This window comes from Schistocerca gregaria, chromosome 3, assembly GCF_023897955.1.
Source record: "Schistocerca gregaria isolate iqSchGreg1 chromosome 3, iqSchGreg1.2, whole genome shotgun sequence".
NCBI classification, from domain to species: Eukaryota; Metazoa; Arthropoda; class Insecta; order Orthoptera; family Acrididae; genus Schistocerca; species Schistocerca gregaria.
In genome coordinates, this window is record NC_064922.1 from 518637111 (window position 1) to 518663563 (window position 26453).

The 26453-nt window shown below is 43.2% G+C and overlaps 1 protein-coding gene across 2 annotated transcripts in view; it reads right to left on the minus strand.

Annotated features, from left to right (window-relative positions):
* Positions 1 to 26453, minus strand: part of LOC126355988 (serine/threonine-protein kinase 32B) — a 635590-nt gene that overhangs the window by 431704 nt on the left and 177433 nt on the right. For both annotated transcript variants that reach the window (XM_050006606.1, XM_050006607.1), the window contains exon 2: positions 13327 to 13382. In XM_050006606.1, the coding sequence (XP_049862563.1) occupies positions 13327 to 13382 (56 nt within the window). The remainder of the gene's footprint in view (positions 1 to 13326; positions 13383 to 26453) is intronic.

The window sequence follows — 26453 nt, forward strand, 5'->3', positions numbered from 1 at the left end:
GATAAGTTCCAGTCATTCCACCAAGAAAGAGGTACATGGTACGTGTTGTCTGTAGTTCAATCATACCTCGACGGTCAATACAGCGCTTCGATCGCGTCCGCATTGTTACGTTGTGCCAGGAAGGGCTCCCATAAAGGTAAGTGATTAGGCGTCTCGGAGTGAACCAAAGCGATGTTGTTCGGACATGGAGGATATACAGAGAGACAGGAACTGTCGATGACATGCCTCGCTCAGGCATCCAAGGTCTACTACTACAGTGGATGACCGCTACCTACGGATTAAGGCTCGGAGAAACTCTGACAGCAACGTCACCACGTTGAACAGTGCTTTTCGTGCAGTTACAGGACGGAGCGCAATAGGCTGCATGATGCAGAACTTCAATCCCGACGTCCATGGCGAAGTCCATCTTTGCAACCACGACACCATGCAGCGCGGTATAGATGGGCCCAAGAACACGCCGAATGGACCACTCACGATTGGCATCACGTTCACTTCACCGATGAGTGTCGCATATGCCTATATGCCTTCAACTAGGCAGTCGTCGGAGACGTATTTGGAGACAACCCGGTCAGGCTGAACACCTTAGACACATTGTCCAGCGAGTGCAGCAAGGTGGACGTTCCCTACTGTTTTGTGGTGGCATTATGTAGGGCAGACGTATGCCGCTGGTGGTCATGAAAGGCGCCGCAATGGCTGTACGATACTTGAATGCCATCCTCAGACCGACAGTGTAACCATGGCTGCAGCTTATTGGTGAGGTATTCGTCTTCATGAACGACAATTCGCTGCCCCCATCTTGTGAATGGCTTCCTTCAGAATAACGACATCGCTCGACTGGAGTGGTCAGGGTGTTCTCCATACATGAACCCTATCGCAAATGCCTGGGATAGATCGAAAAGGGCTTTTTATGGACGACGTGACCCACCAACCACTCTGAGAGATCTACGCCTAATCGCCGTTGAGGAGTGGGACAATCTGGACCAACAATGCCTTGATGAACTTGTGGATAGTATACCACGACGAAGAAAGGCATGCATCAATGCAAGACGTGCTACTGGGTATTAGAGGAACCGGTTTGTACAGCAATCTAGACCACCACCTCTGAAGGTCTTGCTGTATGATGGTACAACATGCAATGTGTGATTTTCATGGGCAATAAAAAGGGTGTAAATGATGTTTATGTTGACCTATATTCCAGTTTTCTGTACACAATAAAAACCGGACAAGACGAGAAGCTTAAGAAGATGAAGACATTATCATCTAACAACATGACAACAAATATGGTAATGTGAATTGAATATGGTCCCCACTAGGGATAACGAAATCTGTACCACATGGCCTTGAGGTGAATATGACCACCCAATTTTTGGACCACCGTAGAATCACTGTTACCGAGTATATTTTACCTCAGACCACACTGTTCCTGCGATATTCGCACCGCTGGGGTAGGTCGTGAGGAGTCAGTGCCTGGGTTGTGGTTCATTGCTCTCAAGGCCGTTTCCGCCTGCCTCAGTATTATAAATTTCTAGAACAAAACGCCAAAGATGATCTCCTGCTTTGAGGCTAAAGTCTCATTTGATAGTTTCGTTTATTCAGAGTAGAATACACATCAGATACGGTAGTAAACGTTTAAATGTGCTCTCGCCAAAGTTAGAAGACGACCAGCACGAAAGAAACTTTCCAGTTTCCAGTTATAAAGGACGAAAAATAGAATTTGAAGCTAAATCCTTAAGCAGAAATATCGAAATTCTCGGTCATCATTTTACTAACCGCAATCCATTATCAGATATATGCAGTCTTATCAAATGACGATATACACAGAGATTATTTCATAAATGGGAGCACATCATCACAGATATTCGACTCCATAGTCCTGAAATATTTGGAATACAAGTTTTATACACATGATTTTTACTAACAACGAAAGATTCCCAGCTGCAAACAAAAGATGTTGAAGAAACTAGCCGGGTATGTAGAGGGGTCAAAATAATTCAATACAATTTTTTCGTTTTCGCCCAGTTTCAATTTCAACGGCAAAAATCACACCACAGAAAGGAATTTCGACTATCTTCAAAACGGTGATATATATAAATGTGCTTGATAAGAAAACAGAAATGTAATTGCCGTTATTGAAGGCTGTAAAGGAATTTGGACTACCTTCAAAACGGTGATATATAAAAATGTCCTTGATAAGAAACAGAAATGTAATTACCGTTATTGAAGGCTCTATAATTAACATCGCTAATAATTTGAAATTTTGCAAAATGTCACCACTATTCATTAATTTCGAATAATGAGAACTCTTGTGGAAATCGGGTTTTCTGCCGGATATCAGCGTCTTCCAAACACGATATTTCGACGCCATTACTTGACGTCTTCATCAGGTGTTCCCTGAGACTGGCTGCTTGCTGGACCGGGTACATATTTATGGCTGCCCGGTGCCGGGTGTTCTGTTTGCCGTTCCCTAGTCCGTCCGCACCCGCTAGGCGTGCTATCCTGCCGCTCTAGGTGTTCCCTATTCCGTCCGCGCCCTCTCTGGCCGTCTCCAACTGCGGTCGGGACGCCTGCGCTGTCTACTCCCTCGGAGACAGGCGTGGAAGAAGAAGCACAATCCGAGGAAGAGATGCCGACCGCTTCTTCGCAAGCTGAAGAAGAGGAAACCGAAGAACTGCCCCTTCCGCTTCCGGACGAGCGGAGCGTGCAGCCCTTCCTGAAAAAGATCGTGGCGTCGCTGAAGGACCGGACGTATCCTCATGGGGACAACCCGTACCCCTTCACGCCGGCGCACGCAAAACCATCACTGCCTCACCAACCGTGTGACCTTCGCCACACGCGTGGCATGCTGCATGAGGTGGTAACGAGGAAGGAGCTAACACTGCTCAACAGCCGCCCCATCTTCGCCCCTTCCGACTGGGAACACATCTGCCAGGTCACAGAGAAGTGGGTGAAGGAGGAGTGGCGCTCCGGCAGGCGCAAGCCTGCCCCAGAGGACATGCCAGCGATCAACTACTTCGCTAGTTTAAACTCAGCGGGGTAGCCAGAGGCCCATTCGAACGAGAGGCCACCCATACAACAACATAGAGGATAAAGGAGGAATAGCAGCACTGCTGCTTAGACTCCATCATCTCCGGACAGAGGATGTCCGTGATTTAAGTGAGACGAGACGTGGCCTCCTGGTGTTCCCTTCTCGGTCCGCACCCGCGATTGGCGCTCCAATGCCGCTCTGGACGTTCCCTATTCCGTCCGCTCCCGCTCTGGCCGTCTCCGACTGCGGCTGAGGCTTCCTGGTGTTCCCTTCTTGGTTCATGCCCGCAGTGTGCGGATGTCTGAGGCTCGTTGTTGGTTTTGGAAACATATTTTCTCCTGCATTGCTTCAGCAGTAAAGAAGCTTTCACGTCATGTACGGCCATGGGTAATAAAGCTGTCAATAAGTAATAAACCTGGTTTCTGAAATACTATTTTAGAATAACAAGCTGCACACAATGTGATGTTCGAGTATTTTCAATGTACCCAATTACAATACCTAAATATTCGTTGTCATCTTAATATTTTACTTTACTTATATTTGTATCATGTTTTATTTTTTTATATCATCTTTTACATTCTATTTTTTTGTTTACCATTTCACATATTATTTTCAGTTAACAAAATAGGCATAACTCACTATTATGATACAAAATCTATCTACATCTTCATCTACCATGGATACTCTGCAAATCACATTTAAGTGCCTGGCAATGGGTTCATCGAATCATCTTCACAATTCTCTATTATTCCGATCTCGTATAGCGCGTGGGAAGAACGAACACCTATATCTTTGCGTACGATCTCTGATATCGCTTATTTTACCATGGTGATCCTTTCTCCCTATGTAGGTCAGCGTCAAAAAAAAAAAAAAAAAATTCGCAATCGGAGGAGAAAGTTGGTGATTGGAATTGCGTGAGAAGATTCCCTCTGGAACGAAAAACGGCTTTGTTTTAATGATATCCATCCCAAATACTGTATTTTTTCATTGATACTCTATCCCCAATTTCGCCATAATATAATAAGTGCTGAGCTTCTCTGAACTGCCGCGTATGGTATCCGTGCGGTCTCAGGCGTCTAGTCATGGTTCGAGCGGCTCCCCCCGTCGCAGGTTTGAGTCCTCCCTCGGGAAGTGTGTGTTGTCCTTGGCGTAAGTTCCAATAGTCCTTACGACAAATTTCCAAAATCTTTTTCTTTGAACTTTTTCGATGTACTCCGTCAATCCTATCTGGTACGTATCCCACACCGCTCAGCAGTATTCTAAAAGGGGATGGACATGGTCTGTTTCATTTCCTAAGTGTCCCGCCAATAAAACGCGATCTCCCCCACAATATTTTCTGTGTGTTCCTTCCAATTTAAGTTTTTCGTAATTGTAATTCATAGGTACTTAGCTGAATTTAAGGCCTTTATATTTGACTAATTTATCCTATAACTGAAGTTTAAGGGATTCCTTTCACCACTCATGCGGATGACCTCACACCTTTCGTTATTTAGGGTCAATTGCCAATTTTCGCACCGTACAGATATCTTTTTTAAATCGGTATGAAGTTTGTTTTGATCCTCTGATGACTTTACTAGTCGATAAAAGACAGCGTCATCTGCAAACAACCTACTGCAGCTGCTCAGATTGCCTCCGAAATCATTAATATAGATAAGGAACAGCAAAGGGCCTGCTGTAACACTACCTTGGGAAACGACAGAAATCACTTCCTTTTTACTCGATGACTTTCCTTCAGTTACTACGAACTGTGACCTCTCTGACATGAAATCACGAATCAACTCACATAACTCAGACGATATTCCGTAAGCACACAATTTGCGCGGTACAGTGTCAAAAGCCTTCCGGAAGTCCAGAAATACGGAAGCAATTTGAAATCACTTGCCAATAGCACTCAAACATCGTGCAAGTAAAGAGCTAGTTGTGTTTCACAAGAAAGACATTTTCTAAATCGGTGTTGACTGTGTGTCACTAGACCGTTTTCTTCGAGATAATTCATAATGTTCGAACGCAATGTATGTTCCAGAATCCTATTGCATTCCGGCGTTACTGGTATGGGCCTGTAATTTAGTGGATTACTCCTACTACCTTTCTTGAATATTCGTCTGACCTGTGCATCTTTCTCGTCTTTGGGTACGGATCTTTCGTCGAACGAACGGTTGTATATGATTTTAAGTATGGAGCTATTCCATAAGCATACTCTGAAAGGAACCTAACTGGTATATAGTCTGTACCAGAAGGGTTGCTTTCATTAAGTGATTTAAGTTGCTTCACTATTCCAAGTTACTCATGTTGGCAGTTGCTCTTGATTCTAATTCTGTAATATTTATTTCTCCTTCTTTGGTAAAGAATTTCCGTAAGGCTGTGTTTAGTAATTCTGCTTTGGCAGCACTGTCTTCGATAGTCTCTCCACTGCAATCGCCAGAGAAGGCACTGATCGTGTCTTTCCGCTAGCATACTTCACATACGACCAGAAGCTCTTTGGATTTTCTGCCAGGATTCGTGACAAAGTTTCGTTGTGGAATCTGTTATAATCATTTCGCATTGAAGTCGGTGCTAAATTTCGAGTTTCTGTAAAAGATCGCCAATCTTGGAGGTTTTTGCGTCCGTTTATATTTGGTATGTTTTCTTCGTTGTTTCTGCAAGTGTTCTGACCCTTTTTGTTTACCAAGGAGGATCAACTCCACCGCTTGTTAATTTATTTGGTATAAAACTCTCAAATGCTGTCCATAGTATTTCTCTGAATTCAACCAACATCTAGGCTACACTTATAAATCTGGAAGGAGTGGAGATTGTCTCTCAGAAAGGCGTAAAGTGAAATTGCATCTGCTTTTTTGAATAGATATTATTTTTTTTATATTTGGAGGATCTGGGGAGGGGTTCACATTACTAAATCTTACTGCAATAACCCTGTGTTCACTAATCCCTATATCCGTTTGTATCCGTTTCGAAGCTTGTTCTTAGCTCAGGATTGCTTTTTACTAAGAAGTAATGCGTGGTTTCACAACCGTTTACTGCTCGTGTGGGCTCATGAACTAACTGCTCGAGATAATTTTCAGAGATTTCCTTTAGCCCAATTTCGGATGATGTTTTATGTGTACTTCAGGAATGAAGCACGTATTTTCGCTAATATGTTGTTGTTTTTGTGGTCTTCAGTTCTGAGACTGGATTTATGCAACTCTCTATGCTAACCTATCCTGTGAAAGCTTCTTCATCTCCCAGTACCTACTGTAACCTACAGCCTTCTAAATCTGCTTAGTGCATATATATATATATATATATATATATATATATATATATATATATATATATATATATATATATAGTAAATTAAAGTCACTATCACCTATAATCATATGACTTGGGTATGTGTTTGAAATCAAACTCAGGTTTCCTTTAACTTGTCAGCAATTGTGTCATCTGAATTGGGAGGTCAGTAAAGGGATCCCATTTTTATTTTATTCCGGTTGCCAACAATGACCTCTGCCCACACTAACTCAGAGGAAGTATCTACTCCAATTCCGCGACAAGGTAAACTACTTCTAACAGCAGCAAACACACCACTGCAACTGTGTTTAGCCAATCCTTTCGGAACACTGTTGGGTTCTTCGCAAAAATTTCGGCTGCATTTATTCTGCCTTTAGCCAGCTTTCAGTGCCTATAACGATTTTAGCATCAGTGCTTTCCATTAGCGCTTGGAGCTCTGGTACTTTCTCAAAACAGCTACGACAATTTACAACTGTTATACCGACGGTTCCTGTATCTACGTTCTTCCTGTGTTCGGTCTGCACCCTTTGTGACTGAAGCCCTTTTTGTGTTTTTCCGAAACCCTCTAATCTAAAAAACCTCCCAGTCCACGCCACACAGCCCCTGCTACCAGTGTAACCACCTGCTGGGTATAGTGGACTCCTGACCTATTCAGCAGAACCCGAAGCCTAACCACCCTATGGCGCAAGTCGACGAGTCTGCAGACTACACGGTCGCAGAACCGTCTGAGCCTCTGATTCAGACCCTCCACTCGCTTCTGTACCAGATATCCGCAATCGGTGCTGTGGACTATGCTGCAAACGATCACCTCTGCTTTAATCTCGCAAGTCTGGCAGCCTTTATCACTTCTGTTAGCCATTCGAAACCAGATAGAATTTCTTCCGATCCAAAGTGACACACATCACTGATAACGGACGTGAGCCGAAACCTGCAATTTTCTGCACCTTGTGTTATTACTGTCATCCAGAAGGACCTGTTCCACATCTTGAATGACTCCACCCGGTATTCACACGGAGTCCACTTCGGATTTCTTCCCTTTCTTGGCAGGCATGTCCCTAAGGGGCATCATAACGCGCCTAACGTTTCCCAACTATCAATAATTCCACCCACTCTGATTGCCTGGATCTTGCAGGCCGAGAGGTTTCTTCTGAAAAAGGACAAACGGTGGCATCTGGCTGAGTGACAGTGTCAACCACAGACAGCACCTGGAACCTGTTTGTCAGAGTAACTGGGAGGCCTTACATGCGGACCATTGGAAAGTCTTTCGCCGCCTGCTTCGTAAACAACAGGTGAGAGATCAGCCTCAGTGTGAGGAGTAACTGGGCTGGCCACCGGTGAGGACCGATCGGAGGAGTCTAACACGCTGGACGTCCGTTGGATCCTGACAGCTGGCCCACAACAGTGGTGACCATCCACAGCAGCTTCATGCTGTGTAACTGAAGCCATCACAGCCTGGAGCTGAGATCCAAGTGTCACTAATTCAGCTCGCATCCACATCGTAAACAACAGGTGAGAGATCAGCCTCAGTGTGAGGAGTAACTGGGCTGGCCACCGGTGAGGACCGATCGGAGGAGTCTAACATGCTGGACGTCCGTTGGATCCTGACAGCTGGCCCACAACAGTGGTGACCATCCACAGCAGCTTCATGCTGTGTAACTGAAGCCATCACAGCCTGGAGCTGAGATCCAAGTGTCACTAATTCAGCTCGCATCCGCACACAACAATGACAGTCGCTATCCATGCTAAAGAACATGGAAAACTGAACTAGCAGATAGACTATCTACTCGCACTGCAGAACTCTACTGTCGACACTGACGAAAAAGGAAGGAACTGTGTCTTATAAATTAGATTAATATGCAGAGACTCAAAAACCCAACAAAATAATTCGCTCCTGATTAGGAACTTGTAATATGTCACAAAATCGGTCTACTTTTCGACACAAACGAAAACGCGAGAACTGTGGCTATTAGATATTAAATTAACGCGCAGAAACTCAAGAAACTAAATTATCGAAGTACACAGATAATATATCTTCTGGTAAACCTTCCGGGATGTAAGGTCGTGGCCCATGAAACTCTTCAGCTCCTAACGTTTCGTTCAGAGCTGCGCTAGACATCTTCAGAGGGGTGTTTCTCCTCCAGTGAGTTTTTCCGACTGACGGGTCGGACGTCTGAGAGCGACTTATATATCGTAGAAAGTGGGCCAAGGCTACACTTGATATGTAGACATGATCTTTGTCAGAGACAAAACTTAACTATCGATCGTAATCTCGTCACAGATAAAACTGTCTAGCAATTCTGTAGAGCTACTGTCTAAATATCACTAAGTTTCATGGTCTCTTCTTTCCGATTAAAATTATCCCTATGTTTATATATTTTATTGCTTCTCTACTTTCCCATGGTCTTTATCATGGATAGCGACTGTGATTGTTGTGTGCAGATGCGAGCTGAATTACATATTTTAATTGGGCATGTTTAAAATACTACAACTGCACATTGTGTACAACACACATTTCAAAATTAATTAATGATGTTAGGGTACTTTGCAAAATTTCAGATTATTGCAAAAGAAGATTTTACAGTTTTCAAGGACGTTAATCACATGTCTGTGACGAGATTCCGATCGATAGTTAAGTTTTATCTCTGACAAAGATTATCTCTGCATATGACGTGTAACTCTGGCCACGCCCACTTTCTACGATATATAAGTCGCTCTCGGACGTCCGACCCGTCAGTCGGCAGGACTCACTGGAGGAGAAACACCCCTCTGAAGATGTCCAGCGCAGCTCTGGACGAAACGTTAGAAGCTGAAGAGTTTCATGGACTACGACCTTACATCCCGGAAGGTTTACCAGAAGATATGTCAACCGTTCGTAAAAGCCTTCATACTATACACAGATGAAATTATACAACTTGATCCTCGTTAGGAACAAGTAAAAGTCAAGGAGTCGGTTACTTCCCTGTTGCTGCGTCTGTCTCGGCCGGTAATAATAACCTTTAAATATGAGCATGATGTAAAAATGTTGTGTTTTAAACATTTATTCGCGCATTTGTAACGGTAAACTAAAACACCAAAAGAAAACATGAAAGCAATCGTAAGATAACAATTTAAAACATCACACAAAACAAGGTTAAATAAATAATCAGATTAATAGTTAACGGTTAGATATTTTAATTGGGCATGTTTAAAATATTACAATTGCTCATTGTGTACAACACACATTTCTAAATTAATTAATGATGGTGGGGTACTTTGCAAAATTTCAGATTATTGCAAAAGTATATTTTACAGTTTTCAAGAACGTTAATCACATTTTAACTTTTATGTGAAACACGTGTTTTACATATGATGTTTTCTAAGATGTTCCCTCTGATCCTAATATGCCAAATCATCTTTGTGGGGTGTTGTACCCTTTAAATGTGAAGTTGGGCAAAAACGAAAAACGTACTCTATTATTGTGACCCTCTAAATGCGCGTCAAGTTTCATCAAGATCGTTTGTTTACACTGGGGAACTTTCTCATGCAAGTGGAATGGCGTCCAGTCGCACTGGTTGTTTTCCTCTTAGCGGCTTACACAGCGTTTCATCCATGTACGACGTCACGATTGCATCAGCACATCCACTCTTACACATGCTCCTCATCCTGTCCCAACGAAAATTTAATCTCAGTCTTCTACCTGAACATGAAGTCAGACAATTTTTATGGTATCTCTATTTTTTTGCATGTACGCCACGGCTCCTCTCCCAGTCATACCATTTCCTTCCTTTCCAAAACACTCTTCCATCTAAAACACGTATATCTACACATATGAGCTCACCGCGAGAATGCAGTTTTGTGGCGCTGTGGGCACATGACGCAATAAGGAAAGATTATAAACGGGACAGAGACGAATCAGGTATCACTCTACCAACGAGACACACCGCTAATCGGAAAACCCCATAAGATAAGAGATTCTAACAAAGAGCAGGTTGTTATGGGCCGGCGCGTGGAAACGAGCAACTCGGAAACGGCGAAGTTATCCGCTGTTCGATTAGTGCTCTAGTGAGCATTACAGAAAAGTGATTCAAGGACTGTGAAACGACTAGGCCTCTGTTTTCAACGTCCACCCCCCCCCCCCCCAAATGCCAACACAGTCGGAGCATGAACGGATGCAGATCATCCGCAGTGTTCACGTAGTCCACAGCTGTCACTGCCATTACCACAGGCTGCATGGAAGCCCACTTGAGTGTCTCCCACGGCATAAGACCGTACCCACCTGTCTGCGTCCGTCCAGTGCCCAATGAAGCCGTAGCTGACGATGTCATTGGGTCAACACTGGTAGCGCTCAACTGTCACGGAGCCTCACATTCTGACAAGAAAATACGCTGAACGTTTTTCTTCGGTCCTGCACCAGTACTAAACTCTTCACCGGATCTGGCCGAGATCACTACCAGTGGACAAGATTCCCACATCTATGTAACGTGATGAGGCGTGGACATCCAACAACTTGTCGACAACTCATGTCTTCACCGTCGTTCTACGACAGTCGCATTCAAACAACTAATCAGCTGTATCGTTTAAAGATGATAGTCCCAGGCGCCTGTTTATAACAATCCGGCCTTTGGAAAAGTCACTTATGTCAGTGGACGTTACTCGTGTCGTCATTACAACTATTCCCTTTCGTCTATGCCCCATTCACACACTTCCATCACCATGATACGTGGCCGCAACGCCACCAGACGGAAATTCAATATCGCAGTGACCAATGATCATACGGTTGATAGTACTGACACCAAATAATAACCTATGTACTCGGTGTCCGACGCCCTTTATCAATGGAATTACATTCTCATAGCGAATACATTTAAGTTAAAAAAAAAAACTTTATTCACGACGGGCTGAAATATGGCGCAATACATAAGATCCTCAGATAGATGCTGTAAGAGTTCATTTTTTTCTGCCATCCCTTTCCCAGAAAAGCCCATTTCATAAATTTTGAAGCAAGATATTTTGCTTACAATGACTTACGTAATGGCATCTCAACTGGGCAACACAATTAAAGTGTCACTTTCTGCAAACCCAGAAATTATCTCTCTAAGTTTTAAATATGGCTAAGAATTGCCTACACCCTTCCTCTGTAGTGGTGTAAAAGCTTGGCACTTTGTGATATCAATCTCTGGCTGGGCGACGCTTTAAACAGGAAGGTGTCAACACATGAGAGAAAAGGCCAAAGCTCAGAAGTTCATGTGAAGTTGAAGGTGAGCTAATGATATCATACTGGCAACATATTTGAGTAAAATTCTTCCCAACCTTACCCTGGGGTTCCCACTCGATGTCATGGAGGTCAGAATAGCGACATCCTGCGTTGACATTATTTGGTTTCCTCATGAATGGCAGAAGGTAACATCCCAGACATCTCGCCGATCAGAATGAGGACAAATAGGCGAAAATGGCTGGCATAAAGGACATCATTGAAACCATCTCTTTCCTTGGGCGTTGATTTCTAGACATTTACTATTCGGAAACGCCAGTTCTCATGATAATGAGCAAAATGACAACGTTTTTGATATCCCTTGATACTCGTGACATCCCCGAATTATTCAGCCCTTTCCTAAGGACATCACGGACCAGCAACCACGTTGAACATGAACGCACCCATTTGGAGGGTAGTACGTCTACTACTTTTTCAGTATGGTACCTTTAACGACCATTCGAAAGCATTAGGCGAAGTATGAATGTGAACCGAAGCAGCGAAGGGTGATTATTCTCTATCAGGCCTCCTACGTCGTGCCCTTCTGTGACGTGATCACAGAGGAGTGCAATAAGGATACATGTGTGAGTAAAACAACAAAGGATTTCTCTAAGATCCCCAGTTTAGCAATATCCTTGATGCCAGCGACACGGCTTTGTAAGCACTTTTAAAATGTAGCTGTACAGAGACCAACTATGATAAAAGTGTTAGGCGCTCAACACCCCTCTGATTCCGCATGCCTACAGAAGTCGAAGAGCGGCAGCGTAGCGTGCCTTTAGACTCCTAGGACTCTCGTCACAGTTTGTCCCTGTACAGATACACTTTTAAAGTGCTCAACACAAGTGGACAGATGACGCCGAGCCTGTTGCCGAATTGGGAGGTCTCAGAGAAACTCTTTGCCGTTCGAGTCATACATATGTCGATACCATACCCCTCCTTGATCACGTCACAGGAGGGGATGAAATAGGTGGGCTGATGGAGACAGAGCCCCCTTTCCTGCTTCGGATTACGTTCATTTCATCGAATGCTTTTGATAGTCTCTAGTGTTTCCACCCCGTACACCTCAGCAAAAGTCGTAGTCACACTGCACTCCAAAGGGGTGCGATCACGAGCAACGTAGCTGTTCCCCAGCTTTGTCACTGGGAAAGCGTTGAAGCGTCAGGGGGTGTCAGCAGTGCCAAAGGATAACAAGAACGTCGTCCTGTTGCTCACCACAATGCGAAATGTCTTTTTCGACAGCGAAATGTATGAGAATCAACGACCCAAGGAAAGGCGTTGTTTCATTCACCCCCTTTACGGCTCCTTCTGAGGCCTCTACGTGACGATTCTGAGCGTCAATATGTCTAAAATCTTTTCAACATCACAAGGAAACCATTTCATTTTAACGCGTGACGCCGTTGTTCTGGCCTCCGTCGTACATGCGTCGAAAAAAGAGATAAAACATGGGCAAGAGGGAGAGAAAGGACCTTTTCATCACGTGAAACGTCCTGGGTGTCATTGGGAAGAATTGTGGTGAAATTTGGTGCCGAAGTGACGTTACTAACCCACCTCACATTTCATATGAACTTCTGAACTCTGGCCTTTTTTCCCACCTTGCTGTTACAAGCATGGCTGAGCCCGAGGCTGACGCAGCGGGGCGCCACGCTTTTGCACTGCTGCAGGGGAAGACTGTGCTCACATTTGAGGCGGACTTCAAAAATTCTACGACGCTACGGGAGACAATTACGGCGTTTCCAAGAAGTGAACCTTTAACGGTTTTGCACAATATACATACATTTAAGAAAAATATCTGTATGTAGTGTCTTACCTTGCCAAAACTGCCCTTCCCTATCGCTCTCAGTATCTGGAAGTGGTCGAAATTAACTGAAAAAGCACAGAAAGAAGAAAACTATTAGTTGAAACTCCAGTCATAAACCAGAAAGCTATTAAGTAGGAGAAGGTAAGTAGTCACATGTATATGGAATCAGGTCGTTGTTAACTGTACAATCATATTTTTTAATTATAAAGTCACATGCTGTATAATACTTTACTCTGCAAAATAAATGAAGTTCGAAATTCAGTCACTCGCAAGAGGCAACCCTTAGAGTGTGTTCACAAGCTCTGATTGTTGAAGGATTCGGAAACAAATTAACCATCTACATTTCAAATTAGCAATCCCAGTCTTTGCTCTGACTGCGATTCATTGGCAAAACACTTAGAAGGTGCAACAGGTTTACTGAAGAGGCTGCTTACATCACGCTTGTCCGCCCTATTCAGGAGTATTTCTGTGAGGTGTGGGATCCACATCAGGTGAGACTGACAGATGACATCGAAAAATTACAAAAAAGGTCAGCTCCTTTTGTATTATCGCGAAATAGGGGAGATTGTGTCACAGACATGATACGCGAATTAAAGTGGCAATCATTGAAACAAAGGCGTTTTTCGTTGCCACGGGATCTTTAAATTTCAATCACCAGTTTCTCCTCCGATTGCGAAAACATTGTGTTGGCACCCACCTACATAGGGAAAAATGATCATCACGATAAGTAAGAGAAATCAGGGCTCGCACAGAAAAATTTAAGTGCCGTTCGAGAGTGGAACGGTAGAGAGACAGTTTGAAGGTCGTTCATTGAACCCTCTGCCAGGCACTTTATTGTGAATAGCAGAATAATCACGTAGATTCAGATATACTCCAAGAGCGTGAAGCGATTCAGGCAATTAATGGGAGACCTACATCTGGATGGCAATTTGTACCTCCGTTCTCCTGCATGCGAGTCTGTTCTATCACCGTGCCAAATCGTTCGATTTGATGTGCTCTCTACTACTATTCATTAATACACGAGGTGAAATAAGTGACTAATGTCATAAGCTGAAAACTCAACTAGGGTAACTAATACATAATTTACATTTGCTGTTGAGTGAGGTGAAATGCATGTTTCTGTTACGAAAAGGATAGACATTAGGCTTTTTATTTTGTGAATCAAGTGCGGAAAACATGAGAGAAACATAGGAAAAACAGGAAAAAACGTACCGAACAAACAAGGGAGAACATTTTAAACCTTTTGAGGACAGCATACGTTCGTTTACTCATTCTCTCGTCGAACCTCACGTGACGCAAGGCGCATATTCGTATACACATTTTAAAAACGTTCTACAGATATAGTTTAACGTGATATGAACAACGATTTATTTTACTATTCAGTGTCAGAGATGCAGTTAGAAGATAGAGCATTAAAAGGTTGATAGGTGCAATAAATAAACGTATAATTATTCTTTAAAATTACTAAAGATACTATGGCTAGGGAAATCTGTCTGTTCATTTAAAACAGATCTAGGCCTTTTGATTTTGCTGAAGTATATTTCTAGTCGTAACAGATTAAAGGTCTTACCATTGGCTTTATTGTAAAGTGCGGCCAAACACTTTTCTATCTTGTTGACAATGCACATACCAATTTTTTAAAATGGGTTTTGCAATATCTGTCTTTCTTACCTACATAGGGGCAGGGCAACTGGGGAAAGATACTTTATACATTCCACTTCTGTTGAAGTTTTAGTTATCTGTGTTTATCTAAGCGTCCTAACTTATTACTATTAGATAATACAACTGCTACATTGGCTTGTTTGAATAGGCTAGCAATTTTTTGTGACATGTGGCCTAGGTATAATCTGCTGGCAAACATGTTCCCATCTTTGTCAGTATAGTGATATTTTGTCTTATTTTTGGATGTTAGTGTGTCTAAATTACGAGGCTGTATGGCTGTGTAGGGATTGTTTATGGCAATAGTCCGCATTTTATTTTGCCCAACTTTGACTTACAGCTATTTCCTTCTAAGGCGAGTGAGTGCGCTCCGCGTACCATGGACTTAAAAGGCAGAAGATTTGTTTGCAGTGGGACAGAATGATGAGTTTTCAACTGTTATGTCTGCGTACGTTGAACTCATGTTTCTATTGGAGGCAGGTATTTCTAAGATACAGGAAATTTATGTTTTTGTTGTCCTCATATTCTAGTGTGAATTTTATATTCTCGTGGAATAAAATGAATGATGCAGGTAGATCCTCGACCTCCAATTTTGTACCATCGTACTGCAGCAGTTCATCATCAACATACCTCCAGTAATATACTGTTTTACTTTTGAGCCCATTGTTTTCTTCAAAGAAGTTTTTTTCAGACAATTGAGGAATAAATGTGACAGGAAACTCCTTATACTGCTGCCCGTGGAGAGAAACTCTTTCTAGTTGTAAATTTTCCATTAAAGGTTAAGTTATGTGACAACGTTAGTTGCAACATGTCAGTGACCTGTGATATTTTTGAAATGGACGGTATTTTATGCTTTACTAAGTTTTTTAAAAATTAACTATTATGTCTTCTGTCAGTACATTTGTAAATAGTTTAGCTACATCAAAAGAAGCAAACGTGGTACGTGCAGAAAGTTCTATATATTTCATTTTAGTTGCTAAACCAGCAATGCACATACACATACATAACAATAGGCAGCTCATCATGCCACCTCATTGAATACAAATATGCTGCTTTTAGATCTATGCTACTTAGTTTACACTCACTAGACTCAAAAGAAATCAGCCTTAGGACAGAAACACACGCAATAGAAAATATTACCAAAAACAATGGCTACACAGCCAAAACAACTGATAAATGAGACACGTTAATACACAAAAATAAGACAAGATTGCTGCATTAAGAAAGAAGGGAAAATACTACACAATGAAGGTAACGGTAGGATCCTAAATCTGTTAGGACAATTGGAAATATACCTCCACAAAATCAAAAAGCGTAAATCTGTATTAAATGAACGAACAGGTTTCGCTGGCCACAGTTATTTTAGTGATTTTAAAGACTTTTTTTTTAAATTTATTCTTTGCATACACTCTAACCATGTGTCCGACATTACGTGATAAACTTTATCTTTCATCATACCACGTTAAAACACACCTGGGACGTGTTTTTCAAATGTGTAAGCAAATCTGCACCTTGAGCACTTTTGAATGACAGAATGAATCAAACAATGTATCCTGACCTCAGAACGTTAAAAATGTTCTTCCTTGTTTGTTCGGTATGTTTTTCCCTGGTTTTTTTTCCACCGTTTCTCACATATTTTAGGCTCTTGATTTACGAAATACAAACCCTTACATACAACTTTCTCACATTGGAAACATAACTTTCACCTCACTCAATAGCAACTGCAAACTACATTTTAGACTTTTTGCACCTGAGATGCACCTACTGGTTCCGAAATTTACCGTGTAATTTAATCAAACACGAAAAAAGTGTGACTAAAGGCGTTTTTATCATTGCAATTTTGTCAAATAAAGACATGACTGGCGACCATAGCTCTTTCGTGATACAGACTGTTGATGGTGCGTAGCAGTAACACGCCACAGAGGTTTTATGTATTTTATTCAAAATAATCTTTACCTGTCTCGAATTAATACGATTCATCATCAGATGTGTTTGATGCATTCGTCAAAACACATGTTATGTTGATTTACTGGTCAGTGGTGAGTTATTGAGTGGCAAGTTACCGTGAAACGCCGGTCTGGACCTTTTTTTTTAACAGTTTTTCCCCTACTAAACTCATTCATATAGATAATTTCTCTATTTGTATTCTCTCTCTCTCTCTCTCTCTCTCTCTCACTCTCTCTCACTCTCACTCTCACTCTCACTCTCTCTCACTCTCTCTCCCTTTCACACACACACACACACACACACACACACACACACACACACACAGTAAATGACAACCGGGGACTTTGTTGACGTATGCGGTAGTATAAGAGATGTTACTTTATCTGCAGACAGGAGGAAAAAAATTATTTATATTGGAAGGTAGAAGGTGCTTCTGGAAGTTTTTTCAGGAAAGGAGTATGAGCCCATTAAATTAGCTCATTGGTCGAGGTAGAGGTTTTTGTGTATGTGTACTTCTATTTCTTCTAGAAAACATTCATAGAGTCTCCTTTTTCTACTATGTGTAATAATTTCATATAGATCTTAGGGTTTCTCACTGAATAGTTTTCTTTAGAACTGTGGGTTGAAAATGTAGGTTCGTTTAAGTTGTCAAATCTTAAAGTATGAAAGTGTTCTATGAATGTTAATTTTGAAACCTCGGCCTGACTTACCAACGTAAAACAGCAGGCAGCTTACCAGCAAACCAACGTAACATGCGTCTACGAGTGAATGAAAGGCCTCTGATGATGAATTATATTATTTTGAAACCCGTTACTGAACTTTTTGAATAAAGTAACCTAAAAGCAAATTGTAGTTGGTTCCCGCTTTACACCATCAACAGGCTGTAAGGATTTACTTCTGGATCATCACTACCTCAAAAGGTTTCTAAGCACAAGTCCACCTTGAAAACATGGCTGTTGAGTTCTGCCATTCATTTTGTCACCTGTCGGTATCCGAATAGTTGAAGAGTTTCACAAGGACTGGGTAACTTAACACTGAATGCCAGTCCAACTCTTCTAAAGAAGCTGAACACAGTGGATGCGGGTCAAATATCCTTAGCTTTAGTGCTGACATTTCCGTATTACTTCGTGATTCTAATCCAGAACCTTAAGGACACACATGCAGGTTTTACAACAGTTGACAAACATCCACCCCCTTGAATATTTACAGGCAAATGGCTGAGGAAAATCGCTCAGAAAAAGTTATTTGTTTTATTGTTCCATACCACTCTGGGCGTTGAACCTATGATCTCAGGGCCAAATTACACTCACACCCACATACATGTACGAGCGCCCGCCCGCGCGCGCTTTCATTGAGGTACTAAGATCTGGAGGGCGGAGATTTGGCTTTTCTCTCAGGCCAGCTACAGCACTTTATCTAAGTTTCACCATGATTAACATTGAACTACAACCCAATAAACAACTGAGCATCAGTAACCACTGTAGCATGCACTGAGAGGTGTTATCCCTTTTACAATCAAAGTACAACTTTTTTCTATCACGTCGGGATAAGGATAGGTAAGGAGGACAGTACGACAAGGGATAGGACCCTTGAGCTCTGCTCCTTAGCAACTTGACAAAGAGGAAATATCCGGTTAAAAATAATGTAAATTTATAAAAGACTCTTCTGCATTTGACTGCAGGATCTTCAGAGAACAACTGCAAAAGCTAGGACGCTTGAGCGAAGTTCGCCATCTTGAACTTTTTCAGAGGAGTGGATGAGGCTAGCGCCAGCGAAGTCAAGGTAATTTAGTTTACAGAAGAAGTGCGAATAATAAATCATCGTGTTTTATTAAGGCACAGGATGCATTTCGGACGCTGTGGGTTCATCATCATGTACAAATTGTTGAATACATTTTTCCTGAGTGACGTTAGGCAAATTATTTTCCTATTGTTAGAAGGTTAGGGATTAAATTCCGAAATTCACGAATGAAGAATCTGAAAATACGCTAAAATCGTGAAAAACTGGACAAAAGGCACAGGAAAAACATCTTTAACACTGTAATGTCAACAAACGCTGATGTCTGCATTCTGTAGCTGCACATCACATCACATCACTCAACGCGCACTTGTTTGTACACATCAAAACGCTTAGCACAGACACTATGATATGACACGATCAAGGGAGTGACTGAAGGCATTATTACCAGATGAACTGGTTTTAGAGCTCTCTTTTTAATACTGCAGTGGACGCGCTTGGAAATGTCCTTTACAGCGTGATGCTGTTTGTTTCATAACATCCTGCTTCGCCCCAAAATTTTAGTATGTAAATCGTCCCACTGCGCCATTCCTGTAGGTACACGAAATGTATTTGCAGTTGGGAATATGGACAACCATCAGCTATACAATGGAATGACGAGAATGCACATTTGTGCCAGACGGGTAGTCGAACCCGGAGTTCCCGCTTATCGCGAGGGGTCGTCTGACCATTAGGATATCCGAACACACTTCTCGGCTAGACTCAAACATTCATATGTCATCAAGCATAACCTGCACTAATATATCAATTATGTTTATACCCGTACAGGGGAGTCATTTTAATTGAAAGTTGCTTGTCCGGTATCGGCGGATAATTACGATACTGCAGTGCCTGTGTTGTTTAGAAGTACAATGCAATGTTCCTTTGGATATGCAAACATGTCAGAAAGAACAAACACTGCAGTTTCATGTACCGGGTGATCAAAAAGTCAGTATAGATTTGAAAAATGAATAAATCTCAGAATAATGTAGATAGAGAGGTACAAATTGACACACATACTTGGAATGACATGGGCTTTTATTAGAACAAAAAAAAAAATACAAAAGTTCAAGAAATGTCCGACAGATGGCGCTTCATATGATCAGAATAGCAATAATTACCATAACAAAAAATGGTTCAAATGGCTCTGACCACTATGGGACTTAACATCTGTGGTCATCAGTCCCCTAGAACTTAGAACTACATAAACCTAACTAACCTAAGGACATCATGCACATCCATGCCCAAGGCAGGATTCGAACCTGCGACAGTAGCAGTCGCGCGGTTCCGGACTGAGCGCCTAGAACCGCTAGACCGCCGCGGCCGGCAATTTTACCATAACAAAGTTGGACAAAGCAAAGATGATGTTCTTTACAGGGAATGCTGAATATGTTCACCATCATTCCTCGACAATAGCTGTAGTCGAGGAATAATGTTTTGAACAGCACTGTAAAGCATGTCTGGAGTTATGGTGAGGCATTGGCGTCGGATGTGTGTATTTTTCAGCATCCCTAGAGATTCTGGTCGAACACGATACACTTGCGACTTCAGGTAACCCCAAAGCCAATAACCGCACGGACTGTGGTCTGGGGACCTGGGAGGCCAAGCATGGCGAAAGTGGCGGCTGAGCACACTATCATCACCAAACGACGCGCGCAAGAGATCTTTCACGCGTCTAGCAATAAGGGCTGGTTCAAATAAGACGCCTTGTCATTCCAAGCATGTGTGTCAATTTTTACCTCTGTATCTACATTATTCCATGGTTTATTAAGTTTTCAAATTTATACTGACTATTTGATCACCCGGTATATAGTAACAGCTGAAGTCGCTGGAGTGCGAAGCAACATCGCACCGTACTTGTGAACAACCTATGCACTGCAATTTCATATTTCTGCGGATGGTCTACATGACTGGATTGACATTATCTCGTTAGGGCGTATTCACAGTAACTGCAGATTTACGATTAAGTGTCTCGATATTAATTACGTGTGTATTTATCACTGCGAGCAAGTTACACGTTAACAGGGAAGAAACATCTTTCGACAGGTAGCGCAAACCAGCGAGTTCCGTGCCCGCATACGAGCGGAGCAAACGATAAACAATGTCTGGCTGCGGCAGCCACTGATGCAGTAATCGAGTACGGTCGTTTTACTTTATCTTCGGAAAGTTCTGAGAGTGAGGTAGCGGAAAATTTTCTGTTACAGCGTCTCGAGTCGGAGTGCCGGCGGTGTTTGAGCGCGCGTAACTGGCGCGCTCCCGGCGCCTGCCTTATCCCCTTGAGGTCATTTTGCGAGTAGGGAGCCGGCCCAAGTCCCCAATTAGCCACGCGGGCCGCTTAATGAGAGAGCCGAGCCGGCTGCCGGCGCCGCTGATTGGCCGCCACGAGCTAACGCGCCCTGCCAACGGTCTACTCGCTGCCAACTTCGGCCGCTCCGGAAGTCGGCCAGGATGATCCGGCCCACAGCAGGTGGCCTGCAGTAACGCTGACGCGCCTAGCTGTTTCTCTGCTCTGACTGCCTCCCAAACTGCTGAACCCCATATCTGACGCTAATTGGTGGGTCGCTCTGAGACAAACTTATCGTCACTGGTCGGTTTACTCACTGGTATGTGCCGTGACCTCACTTCTTTACTCATTTCTTAAGTAACTGAATTTTCGACTGTGACGTCTCAAACCATGAAAATGTTCAGCTCTTCTCAACCCTTTGAGTGCCAGTGACTTATGCCTGAAACCAACATATACAGGCTGTTCGACTTATCTGAAGACATTGAAATATCTCGGAAACAACACATGGAACCCAAAACATTTATATTTTTGTTCGTCTCGTAGGGGGACATCCACTGATACCAAATTCAATCCCCCACCCCACCGCGTGTGTGCGGGCGGGAGGAAACGTTGAAATCTTAAATGGGAACCCCCATTTATTATTGCAGGTTCAGATTCTACGGAAAAATTGCATTAGTATTGTCTGAAAAATTTTTCTTTGCTACGCGACAGATGTGCTGTAATCGGAAAAGTCAGAAGGAATAGAAAATCGAATGTTTCGAAAAGCTATCCAATGATACTTGAAGTAACCCCACCACCTCCACGGTGCAAGGGTAGGACAGGCAGTTATTTCATTACGTTCAATGGTACTGCACAGCTTAAAATGAGAAGTCGTAGTTCGGTCCATGGCCACAGTGGCCCGTAGAGCAGTAACATTTATGTTTTGTCCGAGAAATACAATGTTCAGAACGGGGTTTTCCATCAAAAGTTATGAAATAATTACCTGTCCTACCTTCACAACGTGGAAGTGGAGTGATAATCCAAGGATAATTGGATACCATTTTGGTACATATGATCCTCTATCTGTTTTGATTTTTCCGAATACAGCGGCATCCGTCACGAAACTAAGAAATGTTTAAAAAAAATTTATGCATTTTTTCCATAGAATCCGATTCTGTATAAGAAATGGAGGTTCTTATTTAGGATTTCAAAGTTGAGCTCCACGACCCCACACATGGTGTGTGGAGGGCATTCCGAGTTTGGTAACAATGGATATCCCTCTCAGAGGCGAACGAACCTTAGCTACAAATTGTTTGGACCCATGCTGTAGTCTTCAAGATATTTCAATATTTTCAAATAAATTGAAAACACACACACACACACACACACACAAACACAAACACAAACACACACACACAGAGAGAGAGAGAGAGAGAGAGAGAGAGAGAGAGAGAGGGGGGGGGGGGCGTAGCAGGTGGCGCATGCATGCCGTCCTCTGTAGTTTTATGTTCCCCGCATACTTTAGAGCAAGAAGGGTTGCCTCGTCACTGAAGTCCTGAGGGGAAGTGCACGTACAAGCGAAATTCCACCAAACTGTGCCGCCATCCGTACGTTTTCCTCCTGCTTTCGCTCTGATAAGGTCACGTGACTGTTTGTCTCTAGTTCGAGGCATGTCGTACAGTCAAACAGGTAACAAATCAATGTACTCCAGTGAGGAATACACCGATATGAAATTCACCTATGGGATCTCGACGCACGGCAATGCAGCTGAGGTCAGAAGGCTGTAGTCACAGTGTTTTACAGAGTGACGCCTTCCTTCTCCTCCTGTTTTTAGACGTACCGAGATGCGTTTAATAAGCGAGGGAGATTTCAACTCGAGGAAGACCAATCCGCGACGCAGCCGATGTTGCCCAGAACGTTATTGAGTATTTTGGAGTACATCCCACGCATGATAAAAGTAGCTCAAATGAAAATAACTCGTACGTACAATGTGTTAATCGTGCTGTTGCATTTCGGTTGCAGTATTATTTGTGCCTATAATGTCCGCCTGCTTAGCTGGATAGTAACGTTCTTGCCTCCCGTGCAGCGGGCCCGGGTTCTGTTCCGGGCCAGGTTGGAGATTTTCTCCGCTCGTCGACTGGGTCTTGTGTTGTCCTCATCATCATATTATCCTCATCACCGGCATGCAAGTCGCCCAATGTGGCGTCAACTGCAAAAAGAGTTGCACTTGGCGGCCGAACTTCCCCAAATGGGGCCTCCCAGCCAACAATGCCATACGCTCACTTCATGTGCCTACAAAAACAATAACATTATTATGGCCAGTATCATTCATATTATGAAAGTCATTATATGTCGCCCAGTAATAAGTACACTAGTGTCCAAAATTAAAGCAACAAACGGAAATTTTGCAAGGTTTCGCTTGTTTAGCCGCAAAAGAGTGTTAGCGGGTGATAGTAAAGCAGAAACAACTTAAACAATACAGAACGTAAACATCTGCAATAAGCATAACGGCAGACAAACATATTCTTCTTTTTTTCTTTCCTAACTGATTTGCACACACATTCCGACAACTGATTAAGCTGCTCATTGTGGGGTGTGACCACCTCTGGCAATGATACAGGCCTGTCAACAACGGGACACGCTGTGGATGATGTCATCAGTCTCATGTTGAGGCAATAACGCCAATTCTTCCTGCAGAGCTGCTCGCAGTCTTGCAGAGGGATTGGTGGATGCTGATGTGATGCAAGTCCTCTCCCTATTATATCACAGATATGATCTATGGGATTCAAATCGGGTGACCCAACAGGCCACGTGATGTGGGCAATATCTTCAGTTTCCAGAAAAATATCAACAACCCCGTGCTCTATGAGGTCGAGCATTATCGTTCATCAGTACGACGTCTGGGCCGACAGCAACTCGCAACAATCGCAAAGAGGTCCCAACAGCTCTCTGATACCTGACAGCAGCTAAGCCTTGCCGATTCCCCCGTACAGTTTCATTAAGATGGGTTCGAGTGGTAAACATAATACCTGTCCACACTGTCAGGGATCCTTCTTCATATCTGTCTCTTCATACAATGTCTGGGTTCCGAAATCGTGTCCCACGTTCCCTCCAAATGCGAATTCATCGAGAATCAACCTCCATACTAAATCGGGACTCATCTGTGAAAACAACATTGGCCCACGTCCGCAGCTCGTAGTCTAGTGGCTACCGTTCCTGCCTCTGGATCACGGGGTCCTGCGATCGATTCCAGTCCGGCTTCAGGATTTTCTCTGCCCGAGAACTGGGTGTTTGTGTTGTCTACATCATTTCATCATCATTCGTGAAAGTGGCTAGATTAGACTGTGTAAAAATTGGGACTTTCTACGGGCGCTGATGACCGCGCAGTTGAGCGCCCCACAAACCAAACATCAATAACATTGGTCCACAGTTCGACCGTTCTGGTGGCATGTTGATGACTCCACCTTAGGCGTTCCCTTCTGTGAAGACGCATCTGTCCCACAGTAAAGACCACTCTGCCACAGCCTTCGCCACACCGTTTATCTCGATACAACCCGTCCAGTGGATGCTGCGAGCTCACATGCCGTACTAAGGCAGTACGGTCATGCTCTTACAGCCAAATAACGGTCTTCTCTTCTAAAGTAACACGTGGTTGGCCCTGCCTTGATCTTCGGGATGCAGTTTCGGTCTCTATAAACCGTCGCCACCTCCGAGAAACAACAGAACGATTCATATTAAGCCATCGGCCCATATCAGTTTGCGACTCTGCTGCTTCCTTCTTTTCTATAGCCTCCGGTAGCTGAGTGGTCAGCGCGACAGACTGTCAATCCAAAGGGCCCGGGTTCGATTCGCGGCTGGGCCGGAGATTTTCTCCGCTCAGGGACTGGGTGTTGTATTGTCCTAATCATCATCATTTCATCCCCATCGACGCGCAAGTCGCCGAAGTGGCGTCAAATCGATAGACTTGCACCAGGGGAACGGCCTACCCGACGGGAGGCCCTCGTCACACGACATTTCATTTACCCAGAGAGTCTGGTATGCATCTTCTCTGTGCCATACTGCACCATCAGTGACTGTGTACGCAGTGATCGTGGATGTGGGGCTACCCGGCAAACACTACCTTGTTTTATAGCTGCCCTGAATTAATCGTTGGCATCGTTTCTGTTCACCAGAGTGGCATCTTCTGTGCAGAACACGTTCGTACGGGTATCTCGTTGACGCTTGGTATGATTATATCGTGAATTAGACACAGGGCGGGGAAATAGTGGTTTGTTGCTTTCATTTTGGACACCAGTGTATTTCTTATCGTAATCAGGACAAAGAAGAACTACAGAGGACCTGAGGGTATCGAGGTCCCCGGTACAAAGGATCCTGGAGGAATGAAAGTGGCATCTCTTTAAGCTGCACCGACACAACAGCTATATGGAAACAATTTCCGCAATCGGGCATCGTTCTGCAGACGTCTCGTGAATAAAGTAGACGTAAATCCGGATTTCATCTGTCAGTTTTTATGGGAAAATGAATGCTGTTTCGCCGATGACGCCACTACCAATAGACACAATCTACATCACTGAGCTCCTGCCAATAATGACTAGTTACATCAGATGTAAGCACACCGTGGTGTTAACTCATGACGCGGTATTATAGGAGACCACATCACTGGACGAGTTTATTTGGCTCTCAGACGCATGACGGAGCGTTATAGGACACCACATCACAGGACGAGTTTATTTGGCTCCCAGACTAACTGGTCGGTTGTATTTCCAATTCCTACAGATTGAGTTGAATCATGAGCATCTGCTGGAAGACACCCAAATTCAGTTAGCTGTGAGGTGCTGGTTTCAACGCGATGGTGCAACACCTCATTTCTGTAGAGGGGTTAGGGAATATCTTAAGAAAGTGTACCCCGAACAGTGGATAGGTCGTGGTGGTTGAATTCCGTGGGCAGCGAGGTTGCCTGATTTATCGCCCTTGGTTTTTTTTTTTCTTATATGGTTATATGAAAGCCAGAGACTACAAAACGGAACCGGAAAATTCAGATGTGTTAAAAGAACGAACACGTCACGCCTGTGTTTCAGTATCTGCAGAAATGGTAAGATGTGTCCATGCTAATATCGATAAGCGTTTAGATCGACACATCCGACAAGGCAGACATACATTTTAATACCTGTGTTATGAATAATGCAGTTATAAAGGTCTGCTAGCCTATAACAAGTTTAAAGGAACATCATTCACGATATTCATCATGTTCATGGTTCATTATTGTATTCGACGATATAACATTTTGCCAATTGCGAAACACAAATTGTCGCATTATCTGTTATTAATAAACTAATTTTCATATGTTGATACGCCTTGAAACAGATAAGTAATATGATTTGGCTCTTGCTTTACTCAGGGACAATGATTCTTCTACACAGACACCTTTCCAGACCTACAGCAAGCAATTTTTCTAGCGACGAGCTATATAACCAGTCATGGGTGCAAAGTG